Source organism: Trachypithecus francoisi, unplaced genomic scaffold (assembly GCF_009764315.1).
Source record: "Trachypithecus francoisi isolate TF-2019V2 unplaced genomic scaffold, Tfra_2.0 Lachesis_group8, whole genome shotgun sequence".
Taxonomy (NCBI): Eukaryota; Metazoa; Chordata; class Mammalia; order Primates; family Cercopithecidae; genus Trachypithecus; species Trachypithecus francoisi.
In genome coordinates this window covers 51,053,500-51,073,962 of record NW_022681473.1, presented here as the reverse complement: position 1 = coordinate 51,073,962, position 20,463 = coordinate 51,053,500, and the positions used below count along the sequence as shown (strand labels likewise).

General features: G+C 41.2%; 1 protein-coding gene across 1 annotated transcript in view; it reads left to right on the top strand.

Moving 5' to 3' along the window:
- The window catches only part of SPON1 (spondin 1), a 316,933-nt gene that overhangs the window by 108,879 nt on the left and 187,591 nt on the right, over positions 1 to 20,463 (top strand). Inside the window, exons 4-5 of the mRNA XM_033204547.1 lie at positions 11,592 to 11,665; positions 16,137 to 16,259. Of these exons, the coding sequence (XP_033060438.1) occupies positions 11,592 to 11,665; positions 16,137 to 16,259 (197 nt within the window). The remainder of the gene's footprint in view (positions 1 to 11,591; positions 11,666 to 16,136; positions 16,260 to 20,463) is intronic.

The following is a 20,463-nucleotide window of genomic DNA, read 5'->3' as shown; positions in this document are numbered from 1 at the left end:
GTAACTCAATGGATGAGCAAAGTCGAATGCATTGTACAATCAGCAAGTGTCTTTTTTATAAGAAAGCTCTGTGCTTGGTTTCACCTCCTGCTGCTGGACATACCATCACCCTGCTGATTCCCAACATTGTGAAGGGATTTTGAGTTCAGCCTCTGTGGTTCCTTTTGAGAACAATGGTTGCCATCAGCCAAACTGCCTAGCTTGGTCAAAACACAGAAGGCATAAACAGCCTTTATGCAGTGGGAAATGTTTCATGATTCAGACCAGTCACTGTTTGCTGATCACACAGCACTCTGGGTGGCACTGCTAATACAGAGGAGTTTATGCTTCTTGCCAGATTGTGGACATATGGTAGACACTCAAAATTATGTGTTGAATATAAAAGAGTTGAATTATGGGGAAAGTCAGTGTATTTAAAATGCATCACATCAGCACACCTGCAATGTTTCCTGTATGAAAGCTCAGTGCCAAATGTTAGAGGGTCCACAGTGGAGTAACAAGGTTCCTACCCTCAAAAAGCTCGGAATTCAGGCAGAAATGCAAAATATAAACATGCAATAAATCAAGGGATAATACAAGATATTAAATAAAGTTCAAGCAAACATCAACAGCACCCAATGCCTGAATGCCAAATGAACAGTAACAACAAACTGTGTTCTAGAAGTCTGGTGGAGGGACAGGTCACTTCTGATGGTCCTGGTCAATGAACTCTGAGGAGGAAGTGAGACAGTGACAGATGATTGGGATCTGATTAGACAGAGAGGAGGGTAAAAGTGAAGAGGAGACACGTGACACATCCACACAGTAAAGCTGAGTTCAGGTATTTGGGGAGGGGAGTATCAAACCTGAAAGGTCATTTGTACCCCAGTGTTCAGGATTGTGGATGTTTAGCCAAGACTTTGGACTATAACCTGTAAGTTAGAGAGGAGCCTTTGTTCAGAGAGGACATACTGTGTGCCAGACCCTGTGCTGGAGTGTGGTAGGTGGGGGGTGGGATAATTAGGATGTGGTGCTATCGTTGCTAACAATGTGTGAAAGAAAGTGATAAAGAAGAGGTGATGATCAGTCCCCTGGCAGAGCATAGGTAAATGGGATGGGTTGGCAAGGACAGGAGACCATTAGGAGGTTGCTGCAGTAATTAACCAGAAAATCCTTCATTTAATCTCTGTGTGTCCTTCCTTAGGGTGGGGTAGAGGGGAGTCAGGTGGGTACTAGCAGGCATGAAAATCATGGCTTCTACTTTAGAGAGCAGCTCTTATAGAATCTCTCCCCAAAGCAATGCACATGCTTACAATTTTGCATATACTTTCCATACAATTTTTTCAGGGGTTCAAAGATCCTTTGGAACCCAATCATGGACTATGAGTTCCTAGCTGAGAACAGTAACCCCCTCCCACACCTCCAACTCCACCTAAAGGAGCAGGCATCTCCCAACAGCCAGTTCTACTACTCTATAGGACGCTCCCATTTCCACAGCAGAAAACCTGAGTGAGAGGAAACAGAAAGAAGCGCAGGTGGCCTGCCCTCAAGGACGTTGCTCTGTCACCTGGATTGTTTCCTTATACCTGAGAGGACAGTGCTCTAGCAGCCAGCCCTAGTTTGTAGGAACCCACAGAAGCAGGAGGGGGCTGAAGCCAAGGCAAAGTGGGACGAACTGCAGAGAGTAATGACTTGCATGAACCCAGCCAAGAGGGAGCTTGCAATGTGGCAGCATTTCCTGTTCCTTAGAGGCTGGGGCGATTATGTGATTACACCCACGCCCAGCCGCGGAGCAGCAAGGACTCTGCACAGAACACCGGAGAAACCCAAGAGCAACACTTCACTTTCTATTTCTTGTTTTCCAGCTGAGACAGGTTCTATTTTGGATCAGAGCATAGTCTGAAGAGAAAGCAGTTGAAGTCTTGGGTGCTTGGAATAAAAATTTGACCTTAATCTTTAGGAAACAAGTGTATATCTTAGTTGAAATGTTTTAATAAATGGAATGACATTCATGCCTTTCTGCATATCTACTCTCATATGTTTCAGACCTAATGGTGATTCTTAAGTTTTTTGGGGTCAGGAACCCCTTTGAGAAGCTAATGAAAGCTATGAATCCTTACTCAGAAAAATGCACTTGTGCACAACAAGCAAAATTTCATCATCCTACAACCTGTATGCAAACCCTATGTTAAGAACCCCAGGTTTGATAAGCCTTGGCCAGATCTTCTGTTAGGACCCAGGAATGCAATGATGAATAAGACACAGTCCCTGGACCCAAGGGGCTCTGAGTTTAAGGAAGTGTTTATAGATGTGAAGAGGTTGGTAGGGAGAGCTGGGTAGGTCACCGACTAGCAAGTGAACTGTAAGAGGCATTAATAATCACCAGCTAAATAATGTCATACAGCCTGCTAGTTGTCCCTTGACTAGTAATACCCCAGGTGCCACTAATCAATTGCAAAATGCTAAGTAATGTGCTAAGGCTGATTGAAAAATAAAAGTAATTTTTCAGTAACATCAAACCCCTTGTTCATGTGTTATTAAGAGAAAAGATTTTTTGACTTAATGATGTGTGTGAGCCTTCACCCCAGGCTCGGGGATTAGACAAATATCTCTTTGCAAGAAATACCATGGATAATTTAAACCAGAGGAAGGAAACCATTAAGGGTCAAAAGACACTGGAAAAAAATTGATAGTTTGGTTTAAAACAATTATAGAAAATGAGAAATAGTCCTGTTAACTATCTAGAATTATCTGCCTGTCAGAGCTTCCACAACCAGGACTACCTCCTGCAGCCTATTTGTTTCATTCATATGAGCTGAAGAGTTTTCCAACAGCTGACAAATTTGCAGCCAGTGATCCAGCAGGTACCCCTAAGGATTTCCACTCTTTCCTCAGCTTCACCTTACAGGCATGTGAAAGCTTCCTCCAGAAAGGAAAAGAGTATTTCCCTTGCTTGTGTTTTCCTGTGAAATTCCTACTCACAACCCCACCCCACCTTTCCTTTATAGCCACATCTCTGGGGTGTAAACTTGAAGGCCTGACCCAGCACAGGGACCCTCTGGTTCCCAAATCCAAGGCCTTCTTATAAGGCCTTGTCCACAGCTGTCCTTCTTCTCAGAGTCTCTTCTGGTCAAGAGCATCCCTGCCCCTCACTCCCACCAAAAACCTACAGTCTGGGAGTGATAGCTCACGCCTGTAATCCCAGCACTTTGAGGGGCCTAGCCAAGTGGATCACTTGCCAGGAATTCGAGACCAGCCCGGACAGCATAGCAAGACCCCATCTCTACGAAAAATGTAAAAAGCAGCCAAGCATAGTGGCAGGCACCGGTTGTCCCAGCTACTCAGGAAGCTGAGGCCAGAGGATCACTTGAGTCCAGGAGGTTGAGGCTACAGTAAGCTGTGTTCATGCCACTGCATTCCAGCCTGGGCAACACAGTGAGACTCTGTCTCAAACAAAACAACAACAAAAGACCTTCAACGGCTCCCCAGTGGTGCAACCATGTGGCCTACATATGGGTCCAGACAGAGCCTGGCTCTTCCTTTCTTCTGAACTGCCCTTCCTTTTTCCCACCATGCCTTTTTCCATCAGTTAGGCATGCATTTAAGAGCAGCATTCATTAGAAAACTTGGCTGATGATGGCTTCAACAAATAGAGGTTTATTTTTCCCATACCACAAGAAGCCCCAGGGTAAGTGACTGCTGGTATTCTTTCAGCAGCTAACTGATGTCAGGGCCAGTGTTTCTGTGATTCTTCTTGGCCTTTCTTCATGGTAGCAAAATGGCCGCCTTGTTCCACACATTGTGTTTGTAAGGGAAAGGCCATGGTGGTTCATTTATTTTTCTTGCCTGGAAAGCCAAACTTCCTCAGAAGGGTCTCTTTTAGGTGTGCAGCTCTACTGCAAAGTTCCCGTGCCTGGTTTTGCAGACTTAGTCTCTTCCATCTTGCAAACTTCTCGGTATGTTACTGAGGCCACATGTGGGTCACGTGTCCTGCCACCAGCAGCAAGGAAGGCTGGGAAAGCAGGAACAGGACTATCATGACCGGCATGTCTGATATTACCCCAAACAAAATGACAGCTCTGCAAGTGGGGAAGATGGAGGGAATGGATGCTGGGTAGATGCCAGGACTTGCTGTGGAGTGTTTTGATTCAACAGATTACGTCACTCTCCTGTCAGGCTGGCAACTATTTGGTATCAAACAAACAGTAGTTTATTCATCTTTGTATCTCTAAGTCCTAACACAGCTTTGTGGCACTTACTCTGTTAGACAAACTCATGAGTAAATGAATGTCTGTCTGGTTTTAATACCTCTTACATCTAAATTCGTTCTTTTAAAACACAATCCAGTTTTATTCTTTTCTTTTTACATCTCTTATATGAAAATCTATTCCTCATTAGTTTTCCATTGGATTTGGGGAGAAAGGTAAGTTTTAAAGTGCTAGAGTAATGGTATTGACCAGGTATATGATAAAGATGAGGTCTGAAGTTGAATAATATGAGAGAAAATGGGATCATGGTAACCTTGTTATCCCTAGGTCAGTCTAAATTTTGAAGAGGAAATAAACTGAGCACTAAAACTAGCTTTCCTTCCATTTTTATTGAAATCAGAGCCAGGGCTTTGTAGTGTGACTTTGTGCACTGCAAATCAAGGGCTTGAGAAATCCAATGACCATACAAGTTTGGGAATGGATTGTAGTCTTGTTGAGAGCCTAACTGAACTCTTAGCCAACTTCTGGAAATAAACTAAGCTGCGCATGGGTGTGCAGCACTGTGTGGAGTTGATAACTCTGATTCAGGTCGAGATGTCTGCTCAGAGCAGAGAATGTTGTTTCCAAGGACCACGGATGGTGGGCCTGCCAAGGGTCTCTCTTAGTTGTGCAGCTCTACTGCAAAGTTCCTGTCCCTGGTTTTGTAGACTTAGTCTCTAGGACTCCAAGTCCAACTCCTGTGCCATTTTTCCAAGAAGTCACACCTGGTCAACCTCATTTCTACCAACACTTCCCCCAACTCCACCTTTATCCCCACCTCATCCCAGCCAGAAATGGCCACCCTCCGCTGAGTTACCACAGCACTTGTAAATGATTCTTTGATTGGGATTCTATCAGATTCGTGTTGTGAGAGTCATTGGGGTATGTTCTGTCATAGAAAGTGCCAGAGTTTCTTTAGAATGGCATGATCTGGCTTTCATCTAACCTCATTTCACCATTTTGTACCCAGACTCAAGCCCAATGAATTATACCAACATCAATATCATGATTGTACAATTATACTTAAGTTTTGCAAAGCATCACCATTGGGAGAAACCAGGCAGAGTATAATCACTTTATATTCTTTTTTACAACCACATATGAATCTACAATATCTCAATACAAATTTTAAAAATAATAATAAAAAGTCTTTCTAATCTCCCTGTCTTTTGTGTCAATCCTAGCATGACTATGTCTCCCTCTAGTCATTGGGGTTCGTACCTAGGGAGTCAGTTCACTTACCTCCCTCTATCTCAGTTTTCTCACCTGTAAAATAGGGATAATAGTAATGCCTACCTCTTGGTTAGGGGGATTAAATGAGTTAATATTTGTCAAGCACATAGGAAAGCACTTAACTGTTAAATAAACAATAAATAAATAAAATATCTTATGCTTAACTTTCTCTTTCTGCCTTAGATCCAATATGTTACTAAGTCCTGATGAATTTTCCTACCATGTGTCTCACAGAGTCTCTATTTCCCATGCACCTCTCTCAATTCAGACCTTCAGAACCGCCATCGTCTTTTCCTCTTGAAGCCTTGCCATTGTGAAGTTACTCGCTTCACCTCTGCTTCCCATGGCTCCTCCATTAACATGTTCCACATTGATTTCCAATTTTCTTTTCCTGTTTCTCTCTTTTCACCCGCTGGAATAGGAGCTGCTTACTGGAAGACATCGTTTCTTATTCCTCTTTGAAGTTTCAGCTCCTAACATAGTGCCTGGCACAAAATGAGTGCTCGACATATGTTTTATGAGTGAATGATAATTAATTAGGAATAATCTCATGGTAGCTACTGGAATTGCTTTTTTGCCATCATGGTAGATGCCCTCTGAATCTATAGCTTTGTGACCCCAAGCAGAGACTGCAGCCTTATCCTTGAACAGTCATGGAGTTCTTGAGAGTCTTGTAGATAGAGTCCTGCAGATAAGTTTTCACTTTTCCTCTCCCATGGGCACACTGTCACGGGCTTCCTGGATACTTGTTAACTCTTGGACATACCTCCATTTCTTGAGACCCACCTAAAACCATATACAAGATTGGTGAGTGTGCATTCTGGCATGCATACAGCCTTTGGATAAATATGCGGTCATCATTCAGTTAGCCCTTGGCATCCTTGTGAAGTAAAATAAGGGAGATGGCCTCAGCATCTGATATTATCATCGCAATGACTTCAATATTTGACTCCTGGGTCATCCCACAGTTAATTTTTTCATTGGTAGATGGGAATAAATATTGCTGGTTAGAAACTGGACCAGTCCTATGGAAAACATTACTGAGATCATAGGGAAATTTTATAAAGTATTTCAAGAAATGTTCAGTAATAAGGATTTTACTGGAATTGGGAAGAAGGCTGGCAAAAAGAGTCTAGAGACCACAAACCCAACCTTCATTTTGACAACGTATTGTCTCTGTCAGCAGCAGCTGACCAAGGTAATACGCTCACTACTCCTTCCACAAGCAAAGAAACAGACCTGACATCAATCATAAAAATAACTAGTGTTTATCAAGTACTTATTATGTGCCAGGTACTTTTTGTTAGGAGCTGGTGACTTAGCAGCAATGATAATGACCACCACATACTGGAAATTTACCGTATACAACACATCGCAGTAGGAACTTACATGAATTGTCTCTGCATGGCTGTGACCCATTCCCTGAGGATCCAGGTATATTTTTTAAGTCATTTCATGACCTGATTTCTCCCGAGTACTTCAGTTTCTGAGATCTCTCTCCCACTGGGAGCAGGGATCCCAGCCCCTTTTAGCACTAGACAGCAAACCCACAACTTAACAAACTCTAACTTCACCCCAACAGACAAATTCCCTCAGGAAAAAGAGTGGGAAATGAATAAACCCTCCAAACAGAAAAGGCTGAGCACCTAAGAGATTCAGGATGGCATTTTTGGAAATGTTCACTTCAGGTTGAAAAGAAAACTTTTGAAATGATTAGTGAGTTATTTAGAACCTCAATATTCTAAAGTCTGAGAAGCTAACATACTGAGAAATTTAATTTACATTTCTTTAACATGCTCTCTTACGATAAGAGAGCATTCAGTGTATAAATGCTATGCAACAGTACTGCCAAATTGCAACACAGAATGGGAGAAATTTGTCATTTTGAAATGCTAAGGGAGTTCTTACTAACAGCTTTCTCATCTTGTAAAGCTATTATTTTTCTGAACGATAATATGATTTATAAACCTCAGCTGAGTTTTATAGTTTTGGTGGGAATAGACTTAAAATGCATTTTCTCAGAATATAAAATTCTCTCAGGAGCTGACCAAATGAGGAATAAAAAGAAACTTCTGCAACCGAGTGTTCCAAAGTCTTGGTCTCCGCTAGCACCTCTGTAGGTGAATCTTGGTCTTCCTCAGGGTTCTGGGCTCAGTTTGACTCTCACTCTCAACTCTGCACACTTTCCCTGGGTGATATCAGCCACTCCACATCCTTTGACTCTTACCCAGGCCAGCAACTCCCACGTTCACACTCCCATTCCCTCCCAGCTCTCCAGAGTTATAATGCCCTATGTCTAACGACCCACTAGAGTGCCCACTATCACATCCTAAGCCACATTCACCTCAGATTCTCTCCTGTCCCCAAACCCTGTTCCTTCTCCTAGAACATTGGTAGTAGAATGATACTAACATTTGGAGAAATAAGGTGCAAATCTTGGAATCTAGCACAGGAGACTGAAAAGTGAAGAGGTAGTAACAGTACTCTTAGGGAGGATAAATGAAATTCATACATAATCGAACTTTTTGGGGGGATGGAGTCTCCCTCTGTCATCCAGGCTGGAGTGCAGTGGCACAATCTCAGCTCACTGCAACCTCCACCTCCTGGGTTCAAGCGATTCTCCTGCCTCAGTCTCCCAAGCAGCATGGGCCACCTCGCCCAGCTAAGTTTTGTATTTTTAGTAGAGATGAGGTTTTACCATGTTAGCCAGGCTGGTCTCAAACTCCTGACCTCAAGTGATCCACCTATTTCAGCCTCCCAAAGTGCTGGGATTACCGGTGTGAGCCACAGCACCTGGACCCATAATCTAACATTTTACTGCAGAATATTGATGTGTTTGATTATAGAGGTATTAATGGTATATATACAATCTTAACTTTCTGATATCTAAAAATTTCTAAATTCAAAAACACATCCAGACCAAGGGTTTTGGATAAAGAATTTGAGGACCTGTCATATATAAAGCATAAGTTATATAAGGTAATAATGTATATTAAGTGCCTCCTTAGTGCGGGCTCAGAAATGACAACAATTATTAAAAAGAGGAAATGGGTTGCCTTAGACTTTATAAAATATTGAGGAAGCTGAGACATCTTATAGGAAATACATGTTTTTCATCTCTAGTTCTCCCAAATTTTTATAATCATGTATTTCAAAAATTTGAGGGCAATTACTTTTCTATGCACGATCATACTTTTAAATGATAGGCTTTGCCATTGTCCCCCCTATTTACAGTAGCAGGAAGAAGGTTGAGAATATTTATTACAGAGGCAAGCAAAGGCAGGCATGGGTGATTCTGGGAGAGGAGGCAGCACAGGCAGAGGTCTGGTCGAATTGAAGAGGTGTTCACACAAGAATAAACATCGAAAGTCCGCAAGCCAGGAAGCTTGGCACAAAGTGATGACAGCTGAAGCCAGGACGTGTTTGGGGAAAATTATAAAGACCCTTGAATATTATAAGTTTGTATTTTATCCTGTAGATGACTGATTTTTAAATGTTTTTAACAAGAGAGCTTTATGGAAACAAAACTTGATTTGCATGGGAGCTCTGTCCACTGCAGCTCCCATGCAGTCCAAACCAACTGGTTTTTACTATGTCCCAGTACTCTTTTAAAAGAGCAGATCTGATCATCTCAGTCCTCCGGGCATACTCTCCATCTCATTAAACTTGGAGTGAAATGCCATCTCCCGGCAGGCTCTGGGTAATGTGGCCCTACCCATCTTCCCAGCTCATCTCATACAGGTTGAGTATTCCTTATCTGAAATGATTGGGACCAGAAATGTTTTAGATTTGTGATTTTTTTCAGATTTTAGAATATTTGCATATACACTATGAGGTATCTTGGGATGGGACCCAAGTCTAAACACACAGTTCATGCACATTTCAAACATATACATGAATAGGCCCTTATATATATAGCCTGAAAGTAATGTTAAACATTATTCTTAATAATTTTGTGCCTAAAACAAGTTTGTGTTTTACGCAAACATTGAGCCATCAGAGAGCAAAGGTGTCACCACCGCAGCCTGCCATGTGGACAATTTGTGGTTGTTTGGTGTCACCATCATTCCTGACCCTAAATGTATGTGCTGCCAATAAATGTTTTAACTGTGACCTGATACATGAGGTCAGGCATGGGATTTTCCACTATAGTGTCATGTCAGCACCCAGAAAGTTTTGGATTTTGGAGCATTTCAGATCTTAGATTTTCAGATTAGGCGTGTATAGTCTATACTACCTACCTGACTTTCCACTCATAGGTCCTCCCGTGAGCCCGTGTTCCTCCCTCCTGAAGAACTTTATAAGGGATGCCCATTCCCTGTCTCCTCCCTTCCACTTGCCTAGTTAGCTCCTAGTTTGCTCTTTCAAACCTCAGCTCTGCCACCCTTTTTGGGGGGAGCCTTTCCCAGCATGGTTAGGACTCCCTATTCTATGCTCTCCTGCACTCTGTGGACTCCCTTGTAACCTTTAATCAAGGTTGTGTTAAATGATCAGCTGCAGCTTTGGTTATTTGATACTTTCTCCTACTGTGCTGTAAACTTTGAGGATGGGTAGTGTGGCCCCATCTGGCTTGTTCATGACAGTGTCCTGGAACCTCCCTCAGGCCCCTAAGCAGAACCCACAACATTTGTTGAAAATACACCAGTGAATATAATGGGAAGACGAACGGGGTAGGAGGCTGTTGTGGTTGAAATTAGGATGGAGCTTTTGGTTGAAGCAGGAATGTGGGGTCTAGGATACTTCCCACTAAGCCTGCCCCTTCCCCTCCACAGGGGTCCTGGAGGCACAGAGTGGAAAACACTCTGAAAAGCACTGTTGGAGATGATGGGATGCTCTGACTAATAAAAGGCTTTGTTATTTGGCTTTGGCCTAGAGAAGACTGTTACTCTTGGCCCAAGGAAACTTTCTTTTGCTTCATAAGAATGATCAAAGTAGCTTTGCGTAGACAGGAAGCATATTTCATTCATTTATTTCAACATCTTGTCTTTCTTGGGTAAGGAATGACTGTAAAAGACATCTGCAGGATGGTCAGAATTGTATTATTTTGTGCAAGACTAGATGTAGAGTAGACATTTCTTTGGAAAGTCATCCTGGCCTCGGCCCAGACCGTCAGGAAGATTGCCTCCAAACTCTGTGGATCCATGCACACACGGCCCCATTCCTGGGTCTGGAATCATGTGACACAGTGCAGATCATGTGACTCTAATACTCCTTCAGTGTGGTCAGCTATAATAGAGTCAAGGAATCCCTATATTTGTTAAAGAGGGTGAATGGAAGTGAAAATTACCTTTTGACTGAGTAGCATTGCTGAGGAAAATCAATAGAAGTGGCCCAAGATCCTTTCGCATTGTCTCAGTTTTAAATGTTGTAAACTTTCAAATTACTGAAACTCTGGGTTTCAGTATCCAACCCCTTCAAGGCCAGCTGAAAATCAACAACAGAGTGGGTTAAAATAAAAGAAGCATGTCTGTGCAATCCCAAATTAAAGCGAAAATATGTGCTGGCCAAAAGTAAGTCATTTTTCAACCTCAAAGTATTTTTTCCAAATTCTAAGATATCCTGCATTTGACATGTTTAAGAGGGAGATATAACAGCTGAAGTTGTCTTTGTTCAGAATGTAGGAGACAGTTTTGTCTAGACTTTCAGGAAAGATATAGAATGACATTTTCAGAACAAATCAAAATATATTTTTAAATTCCTTTTTCCCCTTCACAAAGAGGATCTGACATGTTTCTGTGATTTGAATTTGGTTGCTCTATAAATGGCCTCAATAGTTTAACATGAAAAGTAGATTAAAATGAACCATTGAGAAAAGTTATTAAAATACTATTAGTTCACTCTCTTACCTTCCCAATAACCTTACCACCAAAAACAATTTAGTAACTAATATTGAGTGGAGTGGTTTCTAGGTATGTGTTGATCTCTTGACATACATTTTCCAACTTAGTTCTCACCACAACCCCATAAAGCAGATATTGCTGTTATGTTAATTTTCTCATGAAGACACGGAGACACAGACAGTTGGGATGACTCACTCAAAGCCACAAAGCCAAGCAGGGACTGTCTGACTGATCCCCCAAACCTGCCTTCCTGCCCTCCTCACCACTGTGCTTCTGTCTTCTTTCTCCACAGGGCCAGCATCGTACAAAAACGCATTATTTATTTTCAAGATGAGGGCTCTCTGACCAAGAAACTTTGTGAACAAGGTAAGACCCTGTGGGGCGGGGCAGGGGTGGGGTGGCGGGTAGGCAGAGACATGGAAGGCAGCTCCTCCTGCACAAGCCTCCTGCTGCAGGAATTAAGGCCACTGGGCTTCATGAGTTCCCCTGGGTTCTGCTTCCTCACGTAGCTCCGATTTTTAATCTGACTGTGTGCTGTGGATAATTGGATCCGCCTTAAGCTCTAATTACTCAGCTTGATTCCCTGGGTAGGAGATAATGTACCTTATATTGGTGTCATCTTCTTATTTTTGTGAAACAGTGATTATTCTGAAGAGGTTCCTTGGAATAATTCACAGGACTTAATTAAGGAATGCACAATTGTGTGCCTTTAAAAAGTCTATAAGGGTTCTTTGGGAAAAAATATCATGAGCAAGATCTTGTGTGGCACCAAAACAATATGGGAGGATTTTCTCCAGAGAAGACCAGCAGGGGATGGGGATGCCAAGGGAGTGTTGACCTTGTGATATCACCACATTCAAGGATCTAGTCCTTACATTTGCAAACTCATCAACCTCCTCTCCTTAGGTTGAAGGTATTCTAACAAAGCTCATGGAGACTGACTAGACTGGGGGGATAAAGCAGAGGCCTGAGTTTAGATCAGGCCCGGGTTTGAATCTGCCTCTGCCCCTTCTAGCCATGTGACTTAAATAGATAAAATAGTACAGTACCTTCTTGCACATAGTAAATTTATCTATAGAATAGATAGCTCTTGTTATCTATATCTGAAAGCTTATTCATTAATCTGCAAAACAAATTCACCTTAAACATCTGAATGTTTTTAAAAGTTATTAGATAACTAAATAAAAATAAAAAATGTTCCACATTTATACAGCATAACTGTCTCATTTCTATTTATTTTTGCAGAATTTTTATTTGCATTTAGAGCAATTAGTCTTTTGAGAAGAAATAATCCTCTCCAACTATAGCAAAGTATAAGCTACTAAGAAAAAGAAAGGTTGATAAAGGTCTTCTGGGAAAACAATAATAATAGCTAATATGTTTGGGGTGCTTTGCTACATGCCAAAAACTATTTTAAGCACTTCATATGCATTAATTTTGTAATCTGCACAACACCCCTATATGGTAAAGATTATTATTATATTTTTATGGATGAGGAACCTGACACAAAAAAATTAAATAGCTTTCTCAGCATCATATAGTCATGGTGGAAGGCAGGGTTTGAAGTCAGGAGCCGGTGCCCTTAACCATTGCTTTCTATCAAAGCAACTTCTTCCCAGTTCAGTAGTTCTTATCATTGCCTTTGACAGATCAATGCATTGTCCCCTGTGGATGAGCTGAGCAGAAACTAGGTCCCCTGTTTGGGGTTGCTTGGAGAACATGGCAATAGCAAAGGAGAGTCGGATACCTTACATGAGGGTCATACCTCCCAGAAGGGCTGAAGAGCTGGAATCTGTAGTCCAGAGAGCCCTGGACAGTTTCCAGATGGGCACCACCACATGTGTCTTCTGAGGCTTTTCTTTTTTGTATTCAACTGCCTGCAGGTTCACTCAGCCTTTCTCTAAACAGGGAGCGTCTCCACTTATTAAGCTCTAGGTTCCTCAATGACAATCCCATCCCTGCTGTACCTCCCCGTGATGAGATCCGGGTGCTGTGGTGGACTTGTGGGTGTTTTGGATCACACCTTTACAAGACACCTCTTGTAAATGCCTTAAGACAAGGCTTCACATAACATCAGGATTGAGACTTTGGGAAGTGCATGTTAGTTAATGGTTGATGTCAGTACATGAGGGTGTCAGTGAAGTATCTCCTAAGAACCCTCAGCTCCTGTCCTCCCACAGTCAAACTAACAAAACCACACCACAGTGCCTGTGGGAGAAGACCTAGAGCTGCACAGATGAAAAGCAAAGGCAATCAATACTTTTAAAAAGCAAGAGAAACAGTAGACTACTTCCAATTAAGAACAGAGAAACAAAATATTCAAAAAAGTGACCTATAACAAATATATGCATACACATACTTTATTTTTTATTTTTTAATTTTTTTGAGACAGAGTTTCACTGTGTCGCACAGGCTGGAGTGCAGTGGCACAGTCTCAGCTCACTGCAACCTACCCCTCCCCGGTTCAGGCGATTCTCCTGCCTCAGCCTCCTAAGTAGTTGGGATTACAGGAACGTACCACCATTCCCATTTTTGTAATTTTAGTAGAGATGGGGTTTCATCTCTGCTAAAGATGAAAAGATCTCTGTCTCACAAGTAAGAACTAAATAGAGATTTGCCATGTTGGCCAGGCTGGTCTCGAATTCCTGACCTCAAGTGATCCGCTTATCTCTGCCTCCCAAAGTGTGGAATTACAGGCATGAGCTGCTGTGCCCGACCCTGCATACACATGCTTTAATACCATGTCACAAACAATTAAAGAAAAGAGACCAAAAAAAAGGCAAAATGAAGGGAAACACAGAAAAAAGAGGGAAATTTCAACAGAAATGGGATAATGAGAAAAGGAAGAAAAAGGGAAGAGGAACAAAGAATTCGGGAAGAGAGTTACAAAGGAAGTCAGTGGATTTAGAGTGGAAATGGAGAGAGAGGGCAGCTCTGGAGATGCTCTATAGCCTGAAATTACCCATGGTTGGCAGGCCCTGCTGTGGTTAGAAGAGGAGTAAGTGGACGATTCTTATCACTGCCCTTTGAAAGCCTGATTCATTTTCAATAGGCTTTTCCTCAGTAGGAAAACAGTATATCTGTTTTTATTTTCAAACTTAAAAATTCATTTCTCAAATGGAAGCTTAAAAATGTATTTTTCAAATGGAAGCTTATTTTCCTTTGAAAATCCAAAAGGTTTATTATGCATCCCTTTGAACCCTCAGAATTATCTTTAAGCTTACCACCTATATCTGAAAGCCCTTTTGATAAGGCAAAGCTACCAGTTGGCCTTCTTTTGGTTTTTGTAGAGACTATTGCTGCCTCATTTAATAGCCCCCAGTAGTTACAATTGAAACCTCAGCATGTATCTCTGATTTAGAAATCCTAGAGCTATGTAGGAAGGCATTTTTTTTTTTTAAGTGCATCTTTCTTCATTTGGAAAAAGCAACACAGAAACAATAAAAAAGTTTTCTCTCTTTGCTATCTATGCAGACCTATCCAGATGAGGTCTTTCCTGGAGTAATGTAGTGCAGAGATTAAGGACATGAGTTCTGGACCCAAAAAGACCTGGCCTCCAGTTCTGCCGGCCGTGTTCACTAACCCTGTGACCTTGAACAGGTTACCTAATCTACCTCAATTTACTGATCTGTAAAATGGGAATAGAAAAAGTACTCACCTCCTAGCATTGTTAGGATTAAATGAGACAATATATGGAAAGAAAACAGCACATAAAAGGACTCAATATTTTGTAGTTATTGTTATGATGTCTCATGCTTTCATCTCCACCCTAGAACCTAGAATTCACTTCTATCTATCATGGATTTTATATATTTAAACCAAATCAACCCAGTAAATTCCAAAAGGAAGTCTTATAAAATGCTCTTCCTAACACTCACAATGATTTTAACATTCTTTGTTACTACTCTTTGTATAATATTTAAGAATAAATGTCCAACTGCAAAGAAAAAAAACCATTTATGTTAATACTACTAGAGGAAGTGAAAAAAAGCAACTGAAGCAAGTTACATCTGTAGTCATTGTTTTCATCTTGCAGGAAGCAGAACAGACTAAAAGCAACAATGTGCAGCTAGAGATGTGGGTTTGACAATCAGAAATACTGAATTTATTTCATGTAATCTCTCTTTCCCCACTTATCAGCTATTCACAGCTAAAAATGAGGGCCGAGAGGGAATCAAGTTTTTCCTGGCTGCTTCTATACCCAGAAGTACAGTAAACCTGAGCTTATGAACACGTTTCCACCTCCCACCCCTCCCAGTGAAGTCTCTGAAAGCCTGATAAGAAGTGACGTGATTATATATGCATGCCTTCCCCCCCCACCCCCCCGCTTCAGTAGTTCTTTATATCTCTCCATTTATTTTCACTGCTCTGCTTTAAAGTCACTCCTTCTGGTCCTGTCATTTTGGTCCCAGAGAATATTTCCTAAAGAAAGCACACATGTGTATTCCTCTTAAAATTTGTTAGAGAAGTCCTGTTGTGAGAGGGGTGGGGAAGGAGACGAAGATCCGGAAAGGATGATTGAGTAAATTTTACCCCTGACTTTTCAACATAGCCCCCATCTTAAATATTCTCGAATAACCTGTGGGTTATTGTTCCCACAGATCTTCTTAAGTTATTAGGGAAAAAGCTCTGATTGTTTTTTTCAAAATATTACCATACTTAAAGACATACAGAATCCTTTATTGCCCAAGTACTGATCTGGCTCTAAGTCTTATTAACTAAAGAAAACTGCATCTTCTTTTCCTAAGGGTTAAGGATAAAATGAGATCACAATAGCACCACCTTATGTACAACCCACATTTGCTTTCTAACTTGGTGACTCTTCTGACTGTTTCAGATTCCACATTTGATGGGGTGACTGACAAACCCATCTTAGACTGCTGTGCCTGCGGAACTGCCAAGTACAGACTCACATTTTATGGGAATTGGTCTGAGAAGACACACCCAAAGGATTACCCTCGTGAGTAGAGTGGCCACTCTGTGGTTTGAGGAAAAGCACATGGTCAAAGTTCTGTCTGGTTGTGGGGCACACTAGCTACAGCATGTCAGATCTGCTCCCTAGTATCAGCTGGTTCATGAAATGCACATTCCAAGTACGTATATTCATCAAGACAGGCAGACATTATACGGGTATACTTTCAGCTTCTTTGCATAGTGTTGTGCCTTTTTTTTGAGACGGAGTCTCACTCTGTTGCCGAGGCTGGAGTGCAGTGGCACAATCTCGGCTCACTGCAATATCTGCCTCCCAGGTTCAAACGATTCTCGTGCCTCAGCCTCCTGAGTAGCTGGGATTACAGATATGGACTACTGTGCCCAACTAATTTTTGTATTTTTAGTAGAGATGGGGTTTCGCCATGTTGGCCAGGCTGGTCTTGAACACCTGACCTCAGGTGATCCACCCACCTTGATCTCCCAAAATGCTGGAATTACAGGCATGAGCCACTGCGCCCAGCCCTAGCATTGTGCTTTCTTATCTGTGATTTTTAAAAATATTTCTGAAGTCATGCTGCTTATCTTCAGGTCAGGCATTTGGTAACCTCAATGCCCCTTGCCATGACCCTATCCATGAATTCCATGACAGACCTGCTGGAAATACCTGGCAAAAGGAACCTGCCCTTGACTCTACAGGTTAAGGTCAACAAATGCTCTACTATCATAGCTGTTGGTAATTAGTCAGCATGCCCTTTTTCTACTGACTTCAGATGCCACCTTGAAATCCCTTCACGAGGGGCCAGGCACAGTGGCTCAAGCTTGTACTCCCAGTGCTTTGGGAGGCTGATATGGGAGGATCCTTTGAGGCTAGGAATTAGATACCTGCCTAAGCAACATAGCAACATTTTAAAATTAACTGGGCATGGTGGCACATGCCTGTAGTCCTGTAGTCTTGCCTGTAGTCCTAGCTACTCAGGAGGCTAAGACAGGAGGATCTTAAGCCCAGGAGTTCAAGGCTGCAGTGAGCCATGATCACGCCAGTACACTCTAGCCTGGGCAGCAGAGTGAGACTCTGACTCAAAAAAAAAAAAAAAAAAAAATCCTTTCATCACATTGTTATCAAGATAGCCAAAACAAAGCCATGAGAATTGTCAGGAGACCCAAAGCTGACTATTTTTTAAGTAGATCCTACTAATTCCACTTTATCATATAACTGTCTCAACAAATACCTAACATGTGCCAGGCACTGTGCTCAGCTCTAGAGTTATCATATGGAACAAAAAAAAAAAGATGCACCCCCCATTCTCAAGCCACTCAGCGGCTGGTGGAGAGACAGACACTAACCAAATAGTCATGCAGAAAGATGTGAAGACTAAGAAAAGTGGACTTACTGTGAACCAAGCATTTCTAAATATGTTCTAGTGTTTAATCCTCAAAGTAATGTGTTTTTGTGGATATGTTTACTGGGGAACAGAGAGATGTCATTATTTGCCCACATTGAGATGTAAGTAATGGATCCAAATCCAAAGGGGTTTGTCAGGCTCCTAGGCCTGCCTTTTGTTTGGGTTGCATGTTGCCCATTCTCTCTGTGGGTGGCAGGATGTCCGTGTGTGGCACTGAGCCTGCTTTTTCTGTTCATTGTCTGTTTTGTTCTTGTGCATTTTGCTTTGGAGTTGCCACAGTTCAGGAAGAACAGTAGGAATGGGAGAGAGAGAGATTAAAAAGAGGGATTTGGCTCAGGTCCCAAAGGAAAGGGGGAGAAAAAGGCACATGATTGGGACTTAAGACTCAGACCAGATCAGAACCTCCATGATCCCCACGCAGCCCACCCAGAGGGGACTCCGACATTTGTTGGCAAATCAAGAGCTCTATTGTTTAATGTTACCCACATGCAATCAAGGCTTGGGATCTTAGAAGCCTCTTTCTAGTTCATTCTTCTGACTCTGAGATTCAGCCTGATCTGCATCAGCTGTACGAAGAAACTTGGACTGTCTGCCTGCCTAGGGGAAAGAAAACACTTGGAACAAGCGTGATGGAAAAAATTTCCTCCAGCCTCTCTTATCCACTAACCAGAGGAAATAAAATGTTAGGGGCCCATTACTCATCTTTTGTGATCCTAAGAAGTTTCTTGACCTTTTCTATTCTGCCACTGTCATTTCCCAGAATTTAGGGAGGAGGTGAAAAAAAATTGTTTTTGGGTCTTTGGGCCAAATCAAGTACAAATCTATACCGAATTTCTGTGGAGTTGAGAGTTTCTTAGTAATCATAGCAGACGTGTGTTCCAGATCTTCTAGGATTGTTCCATTTCTGGCATTATGTCTGATAGAAATTGTCTATCAGATTGTGTCCTAATTTTTGGTTGGGAAAATTTGGTCACTTGTACAGAATAACACTTAACATATCATACTGCAATTATTTTTTAAAAAATATTTCTTTCCCACTAGACTGAGAAGTCCTCCAGGACAAAAGTGATGCTGTGCTTATCTTTGATTCTTAGTGCCTGTTGCCTTCCCAAGCACTATGTACTGATTGTTGAACTCAGAGTGGCATTCATTATGACCTGGGAAGCAGATATCTAGCCTTCACCTAGTCGTGATGGGCAGTAATGAGGAGAGTGTGAGCCAAACCTTCCATGTAGGAAAAGGAGTGAACACTCAGGGAGACTAGAGCCATTTAAAAGGGCATGGGGGAGGATCTAATCAGGACCTTGAAAATTTAATGTTCTCAAAAGTTATTTCTATCAGACTTAAGTAATAGATGAATTTCCTTTTGCCACTGCAGAGGTGATGCTGTCTTGATAACCAATCTCTATCATCATGCCCAGAGAAGCTTCCCACAACAGTGCAAGCTGGCAGTTGCCAAGCCCCCTGTCCTTTATTAGTCATCCAAAACGCTGCTTTCTCTACAGTGATCTTAGGACAGTGGTTCTCAAGCTTTTAAATCTGAGGACCCCTTTTACATGCTTAAAAAATCTTTGAGGATCCCAACATAAGTGGTTTATATGGGTTATAGCCATCAATCTTCCATATATCAAAAATTAAAACTGAGAAATTTAAAAATATTATTTATTTTTAAAATAAACCTAGTAAATTAAAAATAATAAACTCATTACAGGTTAATATAAAGAACATATTTTGTGAAAATACCTATATTGTTCAAAACAAAAGAAATGTGAAAAGAGGATCAATGTTTTAAGTTTTTGCAACTGTCTTTTCTTCTGGCTTAATAGAAGACACCTGGATTCCCATTTGCCTTTGTTTCTGCATTCAACTTTGAAAGTAGATTCACATAGATTTTTAAAAATCTTTTTTTTTGGTTGCAGTATGTGAAGAAAATTCTGTCTCATATCACTATGTAATTGGAAAGGGGAAGAGTATTTTAATAACCTTTTCCGATAATTATAGATAATCTTTGATCCTACACCAGAACTCTGCAAATTGTTGTTTTTTAAAAGGTTAATTACAATGTGGAATATGAAACTGTATCAGTGAACTTGTACTCCTACAGTAAAAGTCATTGCTTTACCTTCTACTTTAAATGGATCTTTTACAAATGCATGGTTTTGTAACATCTTATGTTGATCATTTGGAAAATATTGGTTTACTGAGTTATGCAGATTGTCCAAGTGTTGACACAGTTTATTAAACAATATGAAAAGCCATATCCATTAATATCACTACCAACCTCATCAGAAAAGTATTTAATATTGGAAAGCTATCAAGTTCATAATAATGAATACAAGTTTTCTAAAATTCTGGGTTTTGCTTGAAAGCTCAAATTTTATCACTGGCAACAAATACTGTCAGTTGTTTTCCTTGAAGTGACAGGCTCACTTTATTTTTTAGATAATGTAGGCCAAATTCCCAAGTCTGAATAACCATAATTTGTCTGTCATTTGTCCTTTCAAGTGAAAATGATGTTTTATGAACATAAAAAGTGGCTAGTCCAGCTCGCACCTCAAAGAGTCGCATAAGTGCTTTTATTCAAGACAATCACAGTACTTCAGCATATAGCAGAAGTGCTTCTGCATAGTTCCCAATGAGTCACACAGAATAATAAAAAGGTGTGTACTCAAAGACAGAGATCTAATGAAATTAATCATTTTTATTGTTTTTTCAAGGACTTTCTTTTTTTTTTAACTTTAAGTTCTGGGATATGTGTACAGAATGTGCAGGTTTTTTGCATAGGTATACATGTGCCATGGTGGTTTTGCTGCACCTATCAACCCGTCA